At 40.4% G+C, this 20,030-nt stretch overlaps 1 protein-coding gene across 2 annotated transcripts; it reads left to right on the top strand.

The window, feature by feature from the left end:
* Nucleotides 1-665: 665 nt before the first annotated feature.
* tfap2b (transcription factor AP-2 beta) lies at nucleotides 666-18,167 on the top strand. Of its 2 annotated transcripts, XM_064340883.1 has the most exons (8): nucleotides 704-774; nucleotides 3,224-3,262; nucleotides 3,864-4,319; nucleotides 6,883-6,937; nucleotides 9,864-10,083; nucleotides 10,631-10,749; nucleotides 11,674-11,815; nucleotides 14,749-18,167. In XM_064340883.1, the coding sequence occupies exons 1-8, from the start codon at nucleotides 727-729 to the stop codon at nucleotides 15,044-15,046; spliced, it is 1,377 nt and encodes a 458-aa protein (XP_064196953.1). In that variant the 5' UTR covers nucleotides 704-726; the 3' UTR covers nucleotides 15,047-18,167. The 2 variants fall into 2 exon arrangements, with proteins under 2 accessions (XP_064196954.1, XP_064196953.1); XM_064340884.1 differs by lacking the exon at nucleotides 3,224-3,262 and having other exon boundaries at nucleotides 666-774.
* Nucleotides 18,168-20,030: the final 1,863 nt, after the last annotated feature.

Below are 20,030 nucleotides of genomic sequence, written 5' to 3'. Positions count from 1 at the left end.
GGGCAGTTTCTTAAGGTCAACTTCCTTCAGACCGTAATAGTCGTATTCAAAGGAATATAATATGCCGGAAGTAAAACTACTAGCCTCACTGCCACGATGCCGCCAACGTTCAATTGCAGTCAGTCGCTAGAAATGCAGAGTATGACTGAGCTTTGGTCCAGGATTCAGTCGACTCTTAACTTAGAATCTGATTTAAAATTGCGCGTGCGTGTTTCGTTATGACTTTACTGAACAAACTGTGTGAGTTCAAATGAGTGAAAGCAAAGAATAAATGTTGATTAAATCCAGACCTTTTGAGAGAGTGAGGTATTTCACACACCCAAACACTGTAGAGTGTCATTCAGAACTAATTGTCAACTGATTCAACAAAGAGCTTTATTAAAGCGCAAAAGCAAGCTTAACGCACAGGGCCCGATTCGTCTGTCAGATGAGAGTTTCCCAGTAAACCCTATTATAATAAACAGACATAAACACGCGTAAAGCTTCTCACCATTCTGCCTCTTCCCCAAGATCTTTAAAAATATACACAGGCGTTCGTGGGATTTGCGCATAATGCGGCCCTCTCGTTCTGAAGGATATCTGGATTTTGTTAGCCTAGCTATCCCCTTTCCTCCAATTACAGAAGGGCCGTTAAACGAGAGAGAGAGAGAGAGAGAGAGAGAGAGAGAGTTCAGAAAGCTACTCCGCACATGAATGCATTCAGTTAGCAGAGATCAGTCCGCAAACATGCTCTGGAAACTAGTAGAAAATGTCAAGTATGAAGATATTTACGAGGTAATGTTCAAGGCGATTATTTCAAATAATTATGGTGGGGGATTGCTTTTTTGTGCATCTCTAAGTTTATGTTGTTTTGGCTTCGCTGCATTGTGGAGTTAAGGTGGAGTAGTTTCCAATCTTTCCTAAACCAGGGAGGGATTTTCGTTTACTTCCCAAAAATCTGAGGTAGTACGATACGTGTTTTGGGTTGGTGGTTATAGGAGTAAATATAAATACCAAACGACAAATTAGTTGCATGATAAAAAAAGTCAAGTAAGTTCCACAACAAACCAGTCTAAGAAGACCTAGTATTGTTGTTTTATTTTAAGTTGTATTGACATAAATGTCGGCGTTTATATTTATATTTCAATCAATGAAAATCGAATAAGGGATTTTTTTTCGAGAAATGTTGCTCTAAACAATCTAAATGACAGCCAAAGGCATTTGGAAATTTTACGTTGTCTGATTTGAAGATTTGCGTAGTCAACTCAGCATATCCACTTCAGCCTTAAAATGAGAGATTTGGATTGATTTTGAAAAGTATATATTTTATTTGCATTTGGAAAATGTATATATATATATATATATATTTAAAACTATTACCATGTTCTAAATAATTATTAAATGCATGTGCTGTCAAACAGCTATCATTGTAAAGAGTCAGACAGTCGAAATGAATAAAACTGCAAGAGCAGTCATTTAAAATGTCTACATTCTCAAAGAAATATGCCGGTTATTAAAAAAATATCTAAATTTCATTTTTTTCAAAAGAAGAAATAATTTCAAAGGACAGAGTTAATCTCAGACTTATGATAGTTTTGGATAAGTGAACAAGACCAGTTTTCTATTGATTCCACAAAACGGTAATTTTAATGATAATTTAGAATTATCATTAAAAGTGCCCTAGTTTGATCGGCTAAAAGAAGGGATAAATAATAAATACATTTTTAAAAACATGTATTGCTTTTATTTTGGTGTATTTTTTAACAAAATAACGCCAGGACAAAAACACGAGCTAGTTGTCAATAAATAGTCATTAAAGGACGGATCAGCGACGCGGCGAGATAAAACAGAGAAATGGCACGCGCTGGAGTACAATGATGTCGCGAGGTATTCTGCAGATCGCTGTGAACGGGGTGGAACGCACAAAGAACTTTAAAATCTGGCTTATGTGGGAGCGCGAGCAAGCTCGTGAATGAGAGTCAGAGGGTCTTTATGGAGCCTTTAGTTCAGCCTAGCGGGTCGTCGCCCTCTATAACCACACATGTCTTCGCTCTCACAGTCGCCGTCAGACTAATAATCAGCTGGCGAGCTCGTGAACTCCGACACACTCTCGTGGACCGACGATATCTTCCTTTCTGCGCTGTCGCGTAAAAAAATCTCATTGAGCTGAAAGTAAGAATGAACGGCAGCGTGTTGGCAGCATTTTTTCACTATAAATATACACCAACCAGGCAGAAAGAAAAGATATTGGCTACGCTGTATATTGTGTTTAAGGCTTTGTTAAATGCCCTCGTATGAGAACGCTTTATATGAAAAACAAAAAGTTAAATAGTTAAAACTACTCGCATTCTTTAAGTCACAACTGCTTTTTGAACAAGGCATTGCGTTTCCTTCGCATTTCCTAGTCTAGTCCTGAGGGGGTATTGGCAGACTGAGACACGAGTGAGTGAGTTAGATCACTGCTAGGATTGACAACGTGATAAGAAAGTGCATTTATTGTTATTGGTTTATCTTATTGTTGTTGTCAGTGGACCCAACGCGTTGTTTGAACAGAAACAAATACGAAAAAATTAAATGAATTAAGTCTTTTTTAAAATAATGCCCAGTGACGGTAACATCTGCTCAACAAAAGAAAAAGGGGGAAAGCATGTCTCGTGTCAAAAAACGCAAGCATTACCCCTTAAATGTCTAACGCAGCGAAGTGCCATCCAGAAAATTTCGACAAAAGACCCTCAGCAGCGTGACAGAAAAGGAGCTGCACTGGTTGCACGGGCTTTCCTATTCACTCTCACTTGCTAAACTTTTGCTGAAAGTCTTCCTTCGCCAGCCCCCTTGTCTGATTACATCTGGTAATTCTCAGCTGAATGAACGTCATTTACAATAGCAGGGGAGCGCGAGAGCTGACTGCAGCTTCACGCTCCATTTGCCCTCTGTTCTCCCTTAAAGTATTCCTGTAATATTAATAGTCATGAATAACAATTATTATGAGGTGGTGTAGAGACGCCGGGGGAAGGTACGCGCGAACAGTTTGAGTCTGGCTTCGGGTCGAAGAGGACCGTGTCCGGAGCTCAGGATCGAATCATATATAGAGCATACTAATATTAAAATAAATAAAACAAACAAATATTTAACGGCGGTCTGGAGAAGCCGTTGATGGAAAGTCCAGGAATCCTTCAAACATATTTTTCTTCTGCAAGTCTTTCTTGATTTTTACCCTTAATTTTATTGTTTTTGCTGTGAACAGACGGTCTCCCAGATGTTAGTCCATACGTATTCAGCTACGGTGAGTTGGTTCGTTGCTTGATGTTGCTTTTTTTTTTTTTACCTTGTATACACATTTAAAATATGGATGAACTGGTGCAGGCTGCGTAATAACAGGGGAAATATCGACAGCAGTTGTCTACAAATGGGGTATTTTCCGTTAAGCTGTGTTTCGAATTTTTGTCAAGTATAAGCGGTGATGTGCGCTTTTCTCTAGAAAGACAATTTAAGCCGTTTTGTTAAGATGTTTTGACTGCGTCGTGTTTTGTGTGTTTAAACGGTTCAGTGTTTGCTTTGCCTTAAAACCTGACAGGAAACAGTACCGAAATAAATAAAATAAAAAATGAAACCAACTTAATAAACGCAAGTTTTATACATTTAAGCCTTTCGAGAAATTATAATTTAACATTTAAAAATTATTATGGAAAAATGTATTTGACCATAGCCACCTGCAGGCTATACTGCTGGTCTTCTCGAGAAGACTATCTTACATTCTAGCTGACAAGTTATTGCAGCTACATTTAGCTAATTAGTTAATTAAGTACAATTTTGGAGCTTATACTGCTTAAATAACAGGAAACGCTTTGTAAACTCTAAATTTCGTCTGTATTTCTGTTTTGAAGGACCGGCACGATGGAGTTCCAAGCCACAGCTCCAGGCTGTCCCAGCTGGGCTCCGTGTCGCAGGGGCCGTACTCCAGCGCGCCGCCGCTCTCTCACACGCCATCGTCGGACTTCCAGCCGCCATACTTTCCGCCGCCCTATCAGCCGCTTCCGTACCACCAGAGCCAGGACCCGTACTCCCACGTGAATGACCCTTACTCCCTGAACCCCCTGCATCAACCCCAGCAGCACCCCTGGGGCCAAAGACAGCGACAGGAAGTGGGAAGTGAAACGGGGTCTTTGCTGCCCCAGCCTCGGGCCTCGTTGCCGCAGCTCTCTGGACTCGACCCCAGGCGGGACTATGCCTCCGTACGGCGGCCGGACGTGCTCCTGCACGCCGCCCACCACGGGATCGACTCTGGAATGGGGGACAGCTTGTCGCTCCATGGCCTCGCGCATGGAATGGAAGACGTGCAGGTGACTGGTCTAACTTTTCCATTTTGTAAATTAATATTAATAATAATTGATATTATTTTAATTATTTTCACCTTGAATCACTTCTTATTTACATTTTTTATGTCCATGTACAGTAGCCTACACGTCTTAATAATAGCAATTTATTAATCATTTAAATTTGAAAATGTACAGTCTAGAGGCATTTAGCCAAGTATAGATTAATGTTCTTTCTCTTCAGTTTATGCCGGTTAGCAGTGAGGAAATATTAGCCTATATCCACGGGCCTATACAGGCAACATTCGAGCAACATGCAAATGAGCTCATCAATAAGAGCAGCACGAGCCTTATTTCATTGGCTTTCAGACGGCGCGCGTTGGTTAAATATAACCACTGTTAGCTTTACTATGAGCCCTTTTAAGTATACCGGTTCTGGCTCTATAATTTTAGCCAGGATGTCACGATAATAACAACAGACTGACGCAATTCGTTCCCAAGCTCTGATAAATTCGTTCTGAATAGTTTGTAAATAATTCCGTTAAATGAACGTGACCAAATCATATTTTATGTGTGGAATCAAGTTCGAATGCACGTGCAAAAAGCTAAATCAAGCAAGTCAATCACTCTTCTTTTTTTTACGAAACCGGATATCCTTTGCAATGTATTTCAATAAACAGAAACTATTTCTTATTATTTTTTTATCTTGTCCCTGCTCCTTGAATTCACTGAAGCCCCCTCCTCCTCCTACTCCAGTTCATTAAAAAGTTTAAAGGTTTGGGAGGTGTCGACAAGGCGGCGAGTACTTGTATAAACACTGTAAACATTGTTTTTATTTCTTATTCTTGTCCGGTTGGGCTGCTATGGTTTAGAAAATGTAAGATTTTTCCAGGTCTGGGAAATGCACCACATGTATCCGTAATTATTTCAGCTGAGTTTGTCAGTGACTTTTAGGCTAGGCACGGCTAAAAGCTATAAATCCATACAAAGCCAATTAATTATTTCACCTGAATGTTCAGACTGGACAGGTGAGCGATGTCACCACAGAGTAAGTCCGTGTGTTATACGCCCTGCAGTCGTGATGCAGTTCACTTCAGTTGTCTGAAATTCGGTCACCTTTGTACGACGCTCATCCGCCCACTACAACGACAACAAAACGGGCTCTTGATCTTTTTTAAACGGCCCGGTGAATTTATCACCTTTAACAAAAAAACTCCGCAATTAACTGTGTAAGTCTTCCGCATTTCTGTGCTCAGTTATAATTAAATCTTTACTATTCTCTCAGTGACTATTAAGTGCCAACACGCTGTGTGAATATCCTGTACAGAAAACGGCAGGTGGTCGTAATTACGCGCAGAATCAGACAGGCGCAGTCTCATTAGCAGTAGTTACTCTAAAAACTGCAGCCGAGATCTGGGGCGCGCTTCTCCGCTGGCTCGCTAAATCTTTTCGAACAAAGAATATCACAGCTGGACACGGTTTTTCCCTGTAGCGTGCAGCACTTATGGAAATCGAGAAACAAATTATTGTGCGCTTATATTTCTGTAATCTGTGTTGACTGAGCACTAAAGATAATAATAATAATAATAATATGTAATCAGAATGATGCTTTTTATTTGTGTTCAGGCTGTTTAACAGTTCAGATGCACTCGTGCTGTGGCGATACTACATCTTTACCCGCTGGAGTGGGTAGGCTGTAGCCAGCTCTGGCTCTATAGCTCATATCAACCAGATGGATGCACTTCCGTTTCTCCAGTTTTGGATGTCGATGTGGATATGAGTGTCTGCTATATGAAATAATAATAATAATAATAATACACTGTCCTAAAAGCCTAATATCCAAAAGCTGAAATAGCAGAGTTATCAAATGTATTTTAGATACATTATATCTCAGCCTTATACATCACGACGTAGACCATGAAATATTACGCATAAAGTTACATAAAAGGAATAAGTATTTTTTTTAAATTAAAAATAAAAAAAACAAGAGTGAATGTGCTCTGTAAAATTAGTTGGGGAAAAAAAGTTCCTTGTTCTGTTGGTTAAGTTACCAACTGCTACGGTGAACGCGAGCTTTCACAGAATTTGCAGATATACCTGAGCTGTATTCATCTGACAGGACGACTAAGCGTCGTGCACACGCTTCCGTCACCGCACGGCGTGCGAGACAATTCTGGGCACTTTTATCAAGCATTATCTGCATTAAATAAATAATCGTATGACTTTGACACTAGTAGGGAAAACATATAGAGGAACTTGAATCTTGAGTGCACTGAAATAAACAATTCAGGGCCTTCTATATCATGGGTTACAGATTATAGATTAGGTTTTATTTATTTAAACAGTCAATTTCAGATAAAGCTGTCCCTGCCAACCGCACACACTGTTACTCTGTTCATCATATAGGACAGATATTCCCAACAATGTTTTATTTATGTGTGTATTTTGAAAAGATAACGCTTCCTCACAGTAATAGTATATACATGCAAATAACAGGGTGGCGATTCCAGGATGACATGATTTATGTGCAAAGAACAGACATTCATTTTGAACGGTCGTAACTAATCGTGTGTCATTGTGCTTTCCTCAGGCCGTTGAAGATGGCAGTGGGATGAATTTACTGGATCAATCAGTCATTAAAAAAGGTAAATATACAAAGACTCAGACCACGCACGCACTGACTGACAATCCAGTTCTTCTTGGACGCACGTTAAAACGGCACGAGCGGTGTATTTATCAGTCTAACAGGTAGATTACAAAAAACTACGCATGCGCATGCGTTGAGTGCGTCTAAACGCGTATCGCATTGGTGTTTCGCGGTGATGCGTCCATACTACTTGAAATGCAAATCATATTGACCAAAAATTCTGAGGAACCAGCGCTGTCAGATGCCTGTCATGCACGCATAAGTACTGTGTATTCAGTGCAAACCAGAGAAATATATTAATGTGACATACCATCATCCAAATAAATAGATAAGGAATCAATCATTTGATCATCAAAGAGAACGACGTCGCCTAACTATTCCTTATAACACAGCAAATGGCCTTACTACAACTTGCCCATATATTGCAGTAGGTACAATATGGGCATATGTAGAGCATTTTCTGTCAGTGCGTAATTGAAGCTATTATTATTAGTAGTAGCAGTAGTAATAGTAGTAGCAGCCTAGTAGTGTGTAATGCTTTTGATGATCAAATGAGCTAATCCGTATCTGTTAATTTAGTAGGATGATGGTATGTCACAATGTTTTCTCTCGGGTTTGCACTGAATACACAGTAATTATGCGTTAATGACTGACATGACGGCGCCGGTTCCTTTCAGAATGTTTGTTATAGGCCTCGTGTTTGAGGCTAGAGAAAAGCGAAGCTACTGTACAACCTACAAAAAAGGAATTCTTTAAGGTTATACGTCTCTTCTGCGAACTGTTCAATGCTAAATGTGGACACTGCTCTCGTGCAGCAGCACTGAAACTGTGATAATAAAAGGGTGGGTTGTCGTGGCTGCAAATGATCGCCCGCCTTTCCACAGAACATCCTCATCAGGAGTCACGAGCCCCTTGTTAATATTTGTATGGACTGATTGACATTTCTGAGGTGGTTTAGTTAGGAAAATGAGTTGTTCCCAGTAGACAGCGGGAACGAGCGGAGTTAAAGCAGCCTGCGTGATGAATGGGTCCTGCACGCGGAGATCTCCTGAGCTCGTTTAAGGCTAATTTTCGGTATTATCCCCCATTGAGCTATTAATACAATAGCCGTGGACCCGGGTCTCTCGTCTTCTCCTTGCCCTATTAGAGCAAACATTAAGACATACTGCTTGAAGGCCGATGGGATGGTAATGACGTGCTATTTGAAAATTGGCAGAGGGTGGTTAATGCGATTTGAAGGCGCGAGTCAATCAACAATCAATAACGCTATAATGAGAATGTTGCGCAACATTAGCAGGCTAAAGACTTTCTGGGTTAGACAAAAGAGCAGCACGAGGCATTTGCGGTGGCTCGTTTAAGGCTGTATCCGTATTAGGCTGCATCGTTTGATCACACACAGGCAGGCATAATTCTGCAGTGTTTTGCCCTCGTACAAATTATAGCTTAATGGACCTTTTTCCATCAGGCAGACTCTCCCTCTCTCTCTCTCTCTTTCTGACACACACACACACACAGTGTCGTCCTATCGAGAGCTTAGAATTATAGGGTATATTTGCAGATAGTGTCGTTTTCAGTGTAAATACTGTAACGTACACCAGGCTTTATAACTTTTAAAACCCTCACAATATCATCACTTGATGTCTCAATATTAGTTTAAATGGTTCATTATAGGTGTTTAATCTGTGATATCGCGGCATTATATGACAAAACGGTCAGATAAAATCCTGTTATTAACTATCGCTATGTCACGTGCTTTCCAACTATATGCTGAGTGCGTTGTTAATGAACGCGACAGGCCGTTACACATACACCAGAGAGTATCATTTCAATGGAGCCAGGGTGTGTTCCAAGCTTTAGGAATACCCTGGCAAATAAATCCACAAATTGTCCCAGTTTACAAAGGGCGCTAATGGAATATAGCGCCGTTATCTCACCAGGGTTTAAAGAAATAAACTAAGTAAGTGAAAAGCACACTTCATAGCCCATGTAGACTAGTAGGCTTCAAGTCGCGCAGCTGCTGTCGCTGGAAAAAAATGTTTTTAGACAAACACCGTCGTACGGTTAAGTCATTGCGTTATCTGTGCAGTGTACATAACAGGACCCATAAAATGATTTCTAATGAACGGACACTCCCAAACGGGATGTGTTAATATCCAACATGCTTTTTGTGTTACAACGTTTGCAGTAACTTTTACTTTCAACACATTTTTCATTAAAGTTATTACTTTTGTGTCACAAATATAGCCTACTACAGTTTGTGTAGCAAAGGGAGCGTTGTTAATACAGATTGCGTTGAAAATAACACAAAATGTGTTTTCCTTAACTAGACTTGGAGGCACGTTTAAAAATGACATATGTGATGTTTTAAACACATTTTAAAAGTGGATAATTGATGCTGATCCATCTCATAAGAGTGAATCCTCTGTGCTGACGAACTTTAACGCAATAGAACATCTTTGATATCCAGCATTGGATATTCATTTCAGTTCGATACATTTGCAGCGACATTGCCATTATTACAAAACACGGTCGTTAATGCTTTCTGTTTATTTAAAAAAAGGTCAAACAAAGAAAGAACAAAAGCGTGATAAAATGTTAAATCAAGCACTTTCTGTTGCAATGTACAAACTATTATATTTTCATTGAGCTTCATAGCCTATGTTTATGTCCCTAGTAAAGCCCTGTGTTTTTATTGCTATGCTGAGGGCTGTATACGCCATTACAAACCGATTTGCGCTTGTTTTTACCCGGCCTGTAAATTAGGCCAGACAACAATTTCACTATTGATTTAAATAAGGGCGACGCCATGCATTGGGTTGAACAGGGCCTTATGAAGTGTAGTAAACGCGTAGGCTGTGTAGTATTTGCACTGAGTGTGTCCCGATGTTGACGCGGCTTTTGATTTTCCACCCTCTGGTTTTTAGTTCCAGTGCCTCAAAAGAGCGTGGCCTCTCTTATGATGAGCAAAGACGGTTTAATCGGCGGGATAAGTGTGAACGCGAACGAGGTGTTCTGCTCCGTACCCGGCCGCTTGTCCCTCCTCAGCTCCACCTCCAAATACAAAGTGACCGTTGGCGAGGTTCAGCGGCGCCTCTCCCCGCCAGAATGTCTCAACGCCTCGTTGCTGGGCGGCGTTCTACGGAGGTAAGGCAATTCCCCGCGTGCATAGCCGTTAGCCAACACCTGCAGTCTACTTTTACTGTCTACGCAGCCCAATACACGCGCATGCCAAACCAAACTGCTCAGCATTAGTACGAAGTCATCGTATCATGTAATAATCATTGTGAAAGAAAAATATAACAAATCAATAAATATTTTACTTTTTCAAAGTTTTTCAAACTGGAAGGCTACATGGGGCCACCGTTCACGCGAGCGTTCGCACTAGCCTGCATTGTCCTTGAAATTATTCCGTTTTCATGTCACACTTATCAATCGTACTGAAATGAATCCCCACAAATGTTCAGATTTGACAGAACGAGCACCGCAGCTAAACGGGTTTGTTCTCGCTGAAATCCTTCATAACAATGCATGTAATTCTTATTTAGACTGTATAGGCCTACTCTATCTCTCCTGTCTGACGATTCACGGGCTTCACATGAGAGTGTATTATTTTTTCATTCATAAGTTTATAAGGGGAAAAATAAATTCTAATATCCCATTCTAATATCTCCTGTTATCAACTGTTTTCCAGAGCAAAATCCAAAAATGGGGGAAGATCATTGAGAGAAAAACTGGAAAAAATCGGTTTGAATTTACCTGCTGGTAGGCGCAAAGCCGCAAACGTCACTCTTCTAACGTCACTTGTAGAAGGTAAGGTAAAACAGTGCAATTTAATTTAATAACATTTTTTAAACTGTTTGTTTCGTCTGCATATCACCGAAGGCCTGCGGTGAAACGCAGGCCTACAGTAGCAAGTTCTCATTTTTCGAAGTCATCATCTGTTACAATAAAACAAATAGGTTGAAGGAGGGCTGGCCACGCGATTTAAAAATGTCATTGTTGATGAGCAGGTGGGGTAAGCGCCACTGTGCAGCGCGGGAGAGCACGAGGAAACAATTACACAGGCTCACGTGTCTCTGCGCAGCTGCAGTGAACAGCGGAGCAACCACCAGAACAATTACTGGGATTTTCGGATTAATCGAAAATAACGTGAATTAAACCGGAAAATGCATGCTTTTACAGTTACGTATGAATATCACGATATATAAGCCTATTCCGATAGTTCATTCCGCGTGGGCGAGGGCATAGTCCTCCAGGAATCCCCCTACAGCTTGGATTCTGCATCTTGCCACTGAGCTTTTCTTAAGGTTTAAAAAGTTCCGGAATTCCGCTGACATGCAAGTGCTGCGGGATAAAATAAGTGTTTTAGAAATGTTCATTACTATAAGAAATTGTTGCTAAGATGTTTTGGATAAGTAGGCCGAATTTAATCGAGTAGCATAATTTGTTAGATAATATGGCTGTGTATTTTAAGTCAGTCAGTTATGGGCGTATTATTATTAGTAGTAGCAGTAGTAGTAGTAGTAGCAGTAGTAGTAGTAGTAGTAGTAAAAGTTACTGTAGTTTTATTGTAGCAGGCTAGTAATAGCAGCAGTAGTAGTATGGGAAAGACCATTAGGCTATAGTCATCACAACGGCAATGGTACTTTAACTAGGCTATGTAACGCTAAGCACAAAAATGTGCGGTTGCCTAGAATCTAACGGATTTCTGCCCTTCAATTTCGTCTGTCCCAGGGGAAGCCGTCCATTTAGCCAGAGACTTCGGCTACATCTGTGAAACTGAATTTCCAACGAAGGCGGTATCCGAATATCTGAACAGACAGCACACGGACCCCAACGAGCTGCATTCCAGGAAAAACATGCTTCTGGCGACAAAGTACGTATGTACTGGGCACAGATATATCTGCATTTCCGCAAGAAATCACCAATAAAACATTAACCAAATTTAGCTTATTGTTTGCTTGAAAGTCCGATTATGAATGAGAAGCACTTGTAGAAACTGTCAGTTAAATAAAGCCCTGCTCATTTATTCAGAACGCCAGGCCTTTCTTTTATTGAAGTTAGATTTTTTTTTAAAAATGAGGAACTTATCGCGATAGGTTGTCAACTTCGTCGATAGACCCTTTACTGTCTTTTGACACAGCTGTTCTCTGCACCGTTAAATTTGAAAGAATTTCTAACATTAAACAGTTCTGGCTTTGAAATGCATTATGAACTCATTATATTTAAGTGAAATGTTTCTAGTCTAAAAATACCAGCTCCCCTTTCTTCGGCGTAGCCTGGAGACGGCTTCCCTCCTCGTCCCGTTTCATCTTCGCTCAACTGTCAAATTCCCGTCAATCAATAGCTCAGCCGTCGCCTCGGGGAAAACGCTCTGTCCCTATTTAATGTACAAAAATAGTGTGATTTTCTGCACGAATAGCGAAAAAGTGCCGTTTTGGAATTGTTAGAGTTATAAGAGACTGATCATTTAAAATAAATTCTTTAAACAAAAAATATTATATAGGCTACATATATTTTTTAAGTTGAGTAAATCCTGTGTTTATATACACACACAAGCAAAAAAAAAAAAAAAAAAACCACAGCTCGAATATCTAACACTGATGGGCGAGCTCGTGCGGTTATATATACAGGATTTTCTCAAAGCGGTTTTGCCTCAACTTTCAATGACAGATTTCACGTCACTGTCAAAGCTTGCCCATCAGAGAGCTGGATATGCGAGCTGTGGTGATGTTTCTGGGCTGTAATGGAAAGCAGAGTCCATTTTGTTTCAGAGGGGGTTGTGGGAAGCTTTGGCTGCTGTGTAGAGCCACTCTGCGGTTTTGTGCTGAGACTGTCAGCTGTATGTCACAAGTAAAACAAGGTGATCAATATTGTCTGCTATTCGTGTGATGCGCAACTGGCCAAACCGCTGAATTCATCGCGAGAAAGGGCCGCACAACAACAACAAAGAGAAGCTCCCTGAATATAATTTGATGGTGCAGAATACACAAAACAAAAGTGTTGAGTAAACTCTGAAAGAGTGCATGTTATGCATTTAGAATTCTTTATAAACTGTGTTTGCAGCTGAAATAGCATTGGAGGAATGTTTGCGATGATAATGTGTCTCATGCACATATTTATGTATGTATGTAGCCATGATTCGTGCATATTTATGTTTGTTTTGTTGAATAGTGCATTCTATTAAGCAGATCGTACAGAATCTATGAATAAGATTCAATCAGTTGGTCACTGCAGGTCTTATCATATCTATGTAGGAAAGCCAGTCTTTGGCCACATCAGTGCGTATGGAATCAGTGCATATAGGCGCAGCAGCCACAATGTATATCAGTGCGTATGGAATCAGTGTATATAGGTGCAGCAGCCACAATGTATATCAGTGCGTATGGAATCAGTGTATATAGGTGCAGCAGCCACAATGTATATCAGTGTGTATGGAATCAGTGTATATAGGCGCAGCAGCCACAATGTATATCAGTGCGTATGGAATCAGTGTATATAGGTGCAGCAGCCACAATGTATATCAGTGCGTATGGAATCAGTGTATATAGGCGCAGCAGCCACAATGTATATCAGTGCGTATGGAATCAGTGTATATAGGTGCAGCAGCCACAATGTATATCAGTGCGTATGGAATCAGTGTATATAGGCGCAGCAGCCACAATGTATATCAGTGCGTATGGAATCAGTGTATATAGGCGCAGCAGCCACAATGTATATCAGTGTGTATGGAATCAGTGTATATAGGCGCAGCAGCCACAATGTATATCAGTGCGTATGGAATCAGTGCATATAGGCAGAGCAGTCCAGCCATTATGTTTTGGTTTCCCATTACACCCTTTGACACACTAGGAATATGGAAAACAGTATGGTAGAAGGTTTGGTCTGAAATATGAATATTTTCTCCTGTAATGAAATTTTTGCTAATCCGCTCAAGCAGAGGGCTAGGGACGTGGTGGGTTTCAGAAAAAATCATTTGCCGAAATTTGTCCAGATGTTTTGTAAATGTGACACGACTTAGATTGCCCTTTTCCTTTGGTTGGGGATGTCTGGCTTATTTAATTGTTTGCAGATTAAGTCTGCGAAACACTGGAAGGTTATTGGATGAGAGGCTGGAGGCTCCCGGTCTCTGACTTGTCTTCAGATTTTAAACACATTCGGAGGACTTCCTCATTTTCCCATAACTTGGTGGTTCTCTCTGCTCTGAACGCCGGAGAGGGAGCCTGTCATTAAGGCTGACCCTTTCATGAATACACATGGAAAATATGCAGGACTAACCTTTGAACTGACAAAAATATGCAGGACTAACCTTTGAACTGACAAAAATATTCAGAAATAACCATCAGACTAAAATTCTATTAAGCCGGCCTAGTGTACTCTCTATAACATTTAGTCATGACTTCATGGGGACTGTTTTTTTTGTTTTGTTTGTTTGTTCCTTTTTTGTGTGTGTGGTGTGTGTATGTGTGTTTGTGTGTACTTGCGTGTGCGTTTGTGAACGCGTGTGTGTGCAAGCGAGAGTGTGGATGTGTTTGCATTGTGACAACAACTTAGAAATTTTGTGTGTGCGCCTGTCCACATGCATGTGTATCCTTAGAATGAGTGTGTGCAGATGTGTGAGTGTGTGTGTGCGAGTGTATGTGTGTGTGTGTTTGGAACTGAAAGGGTAGGCCTAGCAGTTGCTTAAATTTGCTGCTCAAAGTTAAAAGTAACCTGATGGTTGGGCAAAGAGAAGGTTTTTGAGTTTTTACTGTTTTTGTTTCTTCCAGAGACTGTTAAGATAATCATTATGCCCCCCCCCCTCCCCAGGCAGCTCTGTAAGGAGTTCACAGACCTCCTGGCCCAGGACAGGACACCCCTGGGTAACAGCCGTCCCTCCCCCATTCTGGAGCCGGGCATCCAGAGCTGCCTGTCCCACTTCAGCTTCATCACGCACGGGTTCGGCTCGCCCGCCATCTGCGCCGCCCTGACCGCGCTGCAGAACTACCTGACCGAGGCGCTCAAAGGACTGGACAAAATGTTCCTCAACAACAGCACCAGCAGACACACGTCGGGAGACGGACCCGGCTCCAAAACCGCAGACAAGGAGGAGAAACACAGGAAATAAACAAAAACAGAAAAACTACAAGCAAAAAAACTACTACTGCTACAAAAAAGCCAACTAAAACAGACAAAAACAAAAAAAACTACCAAAAAAAAAAACAAAAAAAAAAAAACTAACATCTGAATCATAAATCCTTTATATTCTAGCTTTAAACGTTGCATTACTTTCTGGGGGAGAGAAGACAGTTAAAGAAGAAGAAAAAAGATCAAGCATATGACGAGAAAGAAAGCGCAAAACTGCTCATAGTCTTAGCAAGGATGCCTTTTCTCATCTGAACTCTACGTACATTTAGCTTCTCAGTCCAGCACTCAATAAAGAGTCTGCACCAATAAAAAAATATATATACCTTTTTTTTTTTTTTTTTACTCGTGGGACCAGATGTATTCGTCATTCGACCAAGACACGTTTGAAGATGGAGATATTAAAGTTCTGACCATCCAGCTCCCCCCCCCCCACCCCCCAAGTCCAATCGCTTGAGGATTTGCCACCTGCTCAAGGCTCCAGAAGTCACGTGTTTCTGTGCCTGGGGGGTATGACGTCACTTTACAAAATAAATCCTTTTTTGGTCGGGATCATTTTATTTTCGGTTTGTTTGTGTCGCGATTTGCCTTCATGCAAAAAAAAAAAGCCCTCGTCACCCGCGTGTTTGCTTTGGGGAGCGGCCAAAATAGCGCCGTTCACTTAATGTACTGGCATTCTTCCAAGTCGTCTGGCTCCCGCGGTTTCCTGTGTTCCACGAAGTTCAGTTAAATTAAATATATCCACAAAACACACGCGGCCATCCCGGTAGATAAAGAAAATAGGATGATGGCAAGGGATGGCCACAAATTGTGCACATCATATAGAAAGCATATTTCTGATAAATTGTTCAGTTTATTTATAACTAAGCGCAATTTCGTTTCAAGCGGCGTCGCGGTTATCCTCGTAGCGGGTGAAGTTATATCTTGGCATAACTGTGCACGTGGAAACTTTCAAAGGCACTGTTACGCAGAACAGCGTTTAGTCAGAGAGCACGAGATCCAATACGACACTTAGTATTTCACATGAACATATAAACTAGCCTGTAGTTTTACGAGAACAGAATGCGTCCAAGAGTCTGTAGCTATATCTAACGCGTGTTACTTGAATTTGTATTTGCTTTATTCACGAATTCTATGCAATCTCCTTGCATCTTAATTATCGTTTATGGGGTGTAATAAATTTAACCGCAGAAATTAAAGCCATAGCCATGCCTCCGGACAGAACACTGTACAATGTCAGTTAAAAAAACAGCGGACAAAAAACATTAATTAATTCTAAATTTTCATTTCGTTTCGCATTACGTCCATATAGCTCTTTTCATGCAGGCAATATAAGGCTTTGCTTAAAAAACAATTTGTAAAACCTGTCTCCCGAATTGTTTTCGAAGAAATACATGACTGTAAAAAAAACTTTCTAAAACTCTGCTGACCGACGCGTATACCTTTTACACTGCTGACACCGAGGCGATGCACTGTATTTAGGCCACTACATGCATATGCCCATTAATCATTATGGTACAATGACCACTACGTCGCGGGACTACGTTATTGACACTTTCACTAACCTGTTTTAACCCACTTCGTTTAATTTAACCAAAATTTAGAAGTTTTTGAAATGCTATAAACTACAGCCCTTAATTCTTCGTATAATGTTTCGGTCAAATCCCTTTGGTCTTGGACACAATCCCTCCCGACCCACACATTTCATATAGGCATACATTTCGTGTTTAAAGCACATCAGGAAAACAACCTAAATTAAGAACTTAATATTTTTAATTGTTACAAGTGTTTTTGGGTTGTTTCCTACGTCACAGCAAAGCCAGAGTGTGCACTCACCTGGGTTTTTTAAAAATAAATTCTGGTTTGGCGATACCGGTCTTTTTTTAATACTTAACAGATATTAACCACACACAAGCAAAAGAAACACATTAACCGGAATGATCGCTAAACCGCTGCACCAAAGTCACGCGACTGGAGAAAACAATGCATTTAGTCTAAACCGCAGGCTAAACAATAGTCATTTGTACTTATTTGATGTCGTTTCATTTCATCCATTTTTTCTCCAATATACTCATTTATTGTTTATCGGTGCGGGTTTCAGATGTAGGGACTGAAGTATAAAATTAAATGATTTGATGATTGGAGAGTAGTTCGTCGAGCATAACAACATTCGCGTCGATTCCCCATTAATCCACTTAACCGTTGCAGGTTTAGTGCAATAGCTTTTATGATTTATTTATTTATTTATTTATTGCTGTAAGTTTTCTTTCCCAATCTGTGAGCCCCGGAGCGTGGGCGCGGACCTGCACGAGACGGTTTATCGAGGCACGAGGAAATCCTCCCTGAATGGCTTTATGCTGAGATTTACAGACACGCGCGTCAATAATTTCGTTTTCCCTTACAGTATTATGATTAGAATTATATTATTATTTTATTTAAGCGTTCTCCAAATTATAACCCTTCGAAAAAAATTAAGGTGTTTTGAGTTTACTGAAGTCAATTTCCCAAAAAGCATGTGCTAGCCTACTGCTCGCATAAATCCATATGCGATTCGTTTTTATTACTTTGATAAAATGGCAGAGACGCACAATGTACGTTTAGACAACAATAAAAATTCTCGCGAATTAAAATATGAAGCGTTTGAAATATCCCATTCAACAAACGGTGACATAAATTTGACCTACTTTGATATGTAGCCAGGCAGATACAGAACTTGCCACACGTATACAGACTTGGATTTTAAAAAATGATAATACAAACCACACTTATGCCAGAATATATCCCTTCAATAAATGTCATTTTAATGACTTTGTGAACTTCAACATCTGTCAAAGCAGACCTTCGTTTGTGAGAGGCTGATATTTATGTTTGTATATATTTATTTATGCCTAATTTAATGGGAGTTTGTAAATATGGTGAGCGAACAGTTCGGGTTATTTATCTGTGTACCTCTGTGAGTGGGTGAAAACGCTTGACTTTAGATAGCATCTTGTATTTTTCTGTTCTATAGACAAGTTGTTATGGTGATGGGTAGAAATTGGTTCTTGTCCAGTGATTTCATTTATATATAAATATATATAAAATAAACTTTGTGTTTTATTGTACCCGTTTTTCTCTGAAATTATGTTCTAGATCACTATTGTGTTGTTTGGGCATTAAATTGAGAGAATTACATTATGGAAACGTGTAGAAATTATGTGTCAATTCTGCATGTAAACAGAATGGATCAATTTCCTCGCATCTGATATGCAAGCTCATCTACAAGGGCGTGCACCATTCCGCTCGTGACGGTGATGGTGCCCGCGCCCACGTGCATAAACGTGGCATCATTCAGAATTCTCAATCAACCCGTGCACTGAACAATGCCTCAGTTTAGGGGAGGAATCAGTCTAACCTCAGTGCGATTTGTGCTCAGCCTCCACTAAGTAAATTAATAGAGTTTAACGCTGTTTATTCTCTCTCGTTTCTTCCACATTTTTCATTAGCGACCACAGGTCATGCTCTGTCGAAGTTTATTTAGTCAAAGTTAAGGATAGACTGCAACGAGGTAGGATTGAACTGAATAGCTGTCATTGACACACAAAGGGGGGCACATCATTTGAAGCAGATGAGACGTGATAGAATGATCCAGGACTAAAAAGGCCCCGGCAGTTGATCAATATTATCAAATTAATTTTCACTAGATTATCCGAATCCATTATTTGCTCGCACGGCTTCCGCGTGATGAACAACCGAAAGCATTGCGAGTACTGTGCGCGATTGTGCGTGTGTCACTAGTAGTGCTGCTGCATTCTGACCTTGTTTAGGGTCTTTTGGGGGTCACTTTTGCTCATTTGGGGTAACATTTCTTTGCTCGCGGAGGGAAATAAACGTTACAGTGTCACAGTGACCCTAGATTAATCTTTTAATAAGGTAAATATGGATATTAGTGATCCAAAAGCGCAAAGTTTATTCTTTACAAACAGCGCAGAGTACCAAACTCTAACAATCAACCACGAATTACAGAAAAGCTTAAATAGATACAAATTAAGGAAGGAAAACATATGCAACTGATGCAATTCTCAGGCAGAGTTGCTGTGCAAATTAAACCGATGGTGTAAATTAAAGACACGTCACCATGAGCACTGAGTCCTAGAGTAATTGTGTTCGCTTTCTTTTTGTGATTTAAACACAAATCAATTCATTCTGAACTCTTGATGTAACATACATGAAGAAAGAATGCTTTTAAAACCATATTCCTCTAGAACAGTTTGGCATATTCCCACGTGTAGCAGGTAGCTTCGTGATTTTTTTCTTTACCCTATAGCCACATCTAAGCTAAGCTAAATTGATCATTTTTAGAAACAACCACGAAGTGGGTTGTCAAACAGCAGCCTATGATACTGTACATTGTTCGCCCAAACCAAAACGAACTTAAACCAGATCCGGCTGCATGTTCACATTGACCAGTCAACTGTTATGCTTTCTCTTAAAGTCAATCAATAATTTGTTGCCTTTTTACGCAGGTAGGCCCCTACGTTTATTTCCGAAGGAAACACCTCACTTTTATATTGACACTCTTAACAAATTAAACTGCAAATAATCTGCTCTTAACAAATTAAACTGCAAATAATCTTTAATCTGCATTTTACATCATTGAGAAGATAGGGACGTTACCGGCGTTACACGCTACAATGCTGGTCTTCTCGGTTCGAGATAAACAAACAGTCATTGTGTAGTTAGCATTTTCCGTCTCCCGACTAGTCGCCTATTGCCGCTATGAATTAAACTGCCAACTGGTATATTTAATGCGGAGAGAAACTAGCCTGCGGGTCCGGCCGCGCGCCCGATCAAGCGGAAAGTATTGTAACCCAGGTGCTGAGTTCAGCACCCACATGTCCGCGAGGGAAGAAATATTTTACAATGATTTCAGTTCATAAGAAACAAAGGGTGAGTTCTGGTGTCATATTGCGGACAGATGACAATAT

The sequence above is a fragment of the Anguilla rostrata genome, chromosome 6 (assembly GCF_018555375.3).
Source record: "Anguilla rostrata isolate EN2019 chromosome 6, ASM1855537v3, whole genome shotgun sequence".
NCBI classification, from domain to species: Eukaryota; Metazoa; Chordata; class Actinopteri; order Anguilliformes; family Anguillidae; genus Anguilla; species Anguilla rostrata.
The sequence above is the reverse complement of the archived record's forward strand: the minus strand, read 5'-3'. Positions and strand labels throughout refer to the sequence as shown.

What these genes read in the sequence shown, in the direction of transcription:
- tfap2b (XM_064340883.1), top strand. Translation starts at nt 727, where the DNA reads ATGCTCTGGAAACTAGTAGAAAATGTCAAGTATGAAGATATTTACGAG. An exon ending in ATGGAATGGAAGACGTGCAG is followed by an intron (nt 4,320 to 6,882) that starts GTGACTGGTCTA and finishes TGCTTTCCTCAG; the next exon opens with GCCGTTGAAGATGGCAGTGG. An exon ending in TCAATCAGTCATTAAAAAAG is followed by an intron (nt 6,938 to 9,863) that starts GTAAATATACAA and finishes TCTGGTTTTTAG; the next exon opens with TTCCAGTGCCTCAAAAGAGC.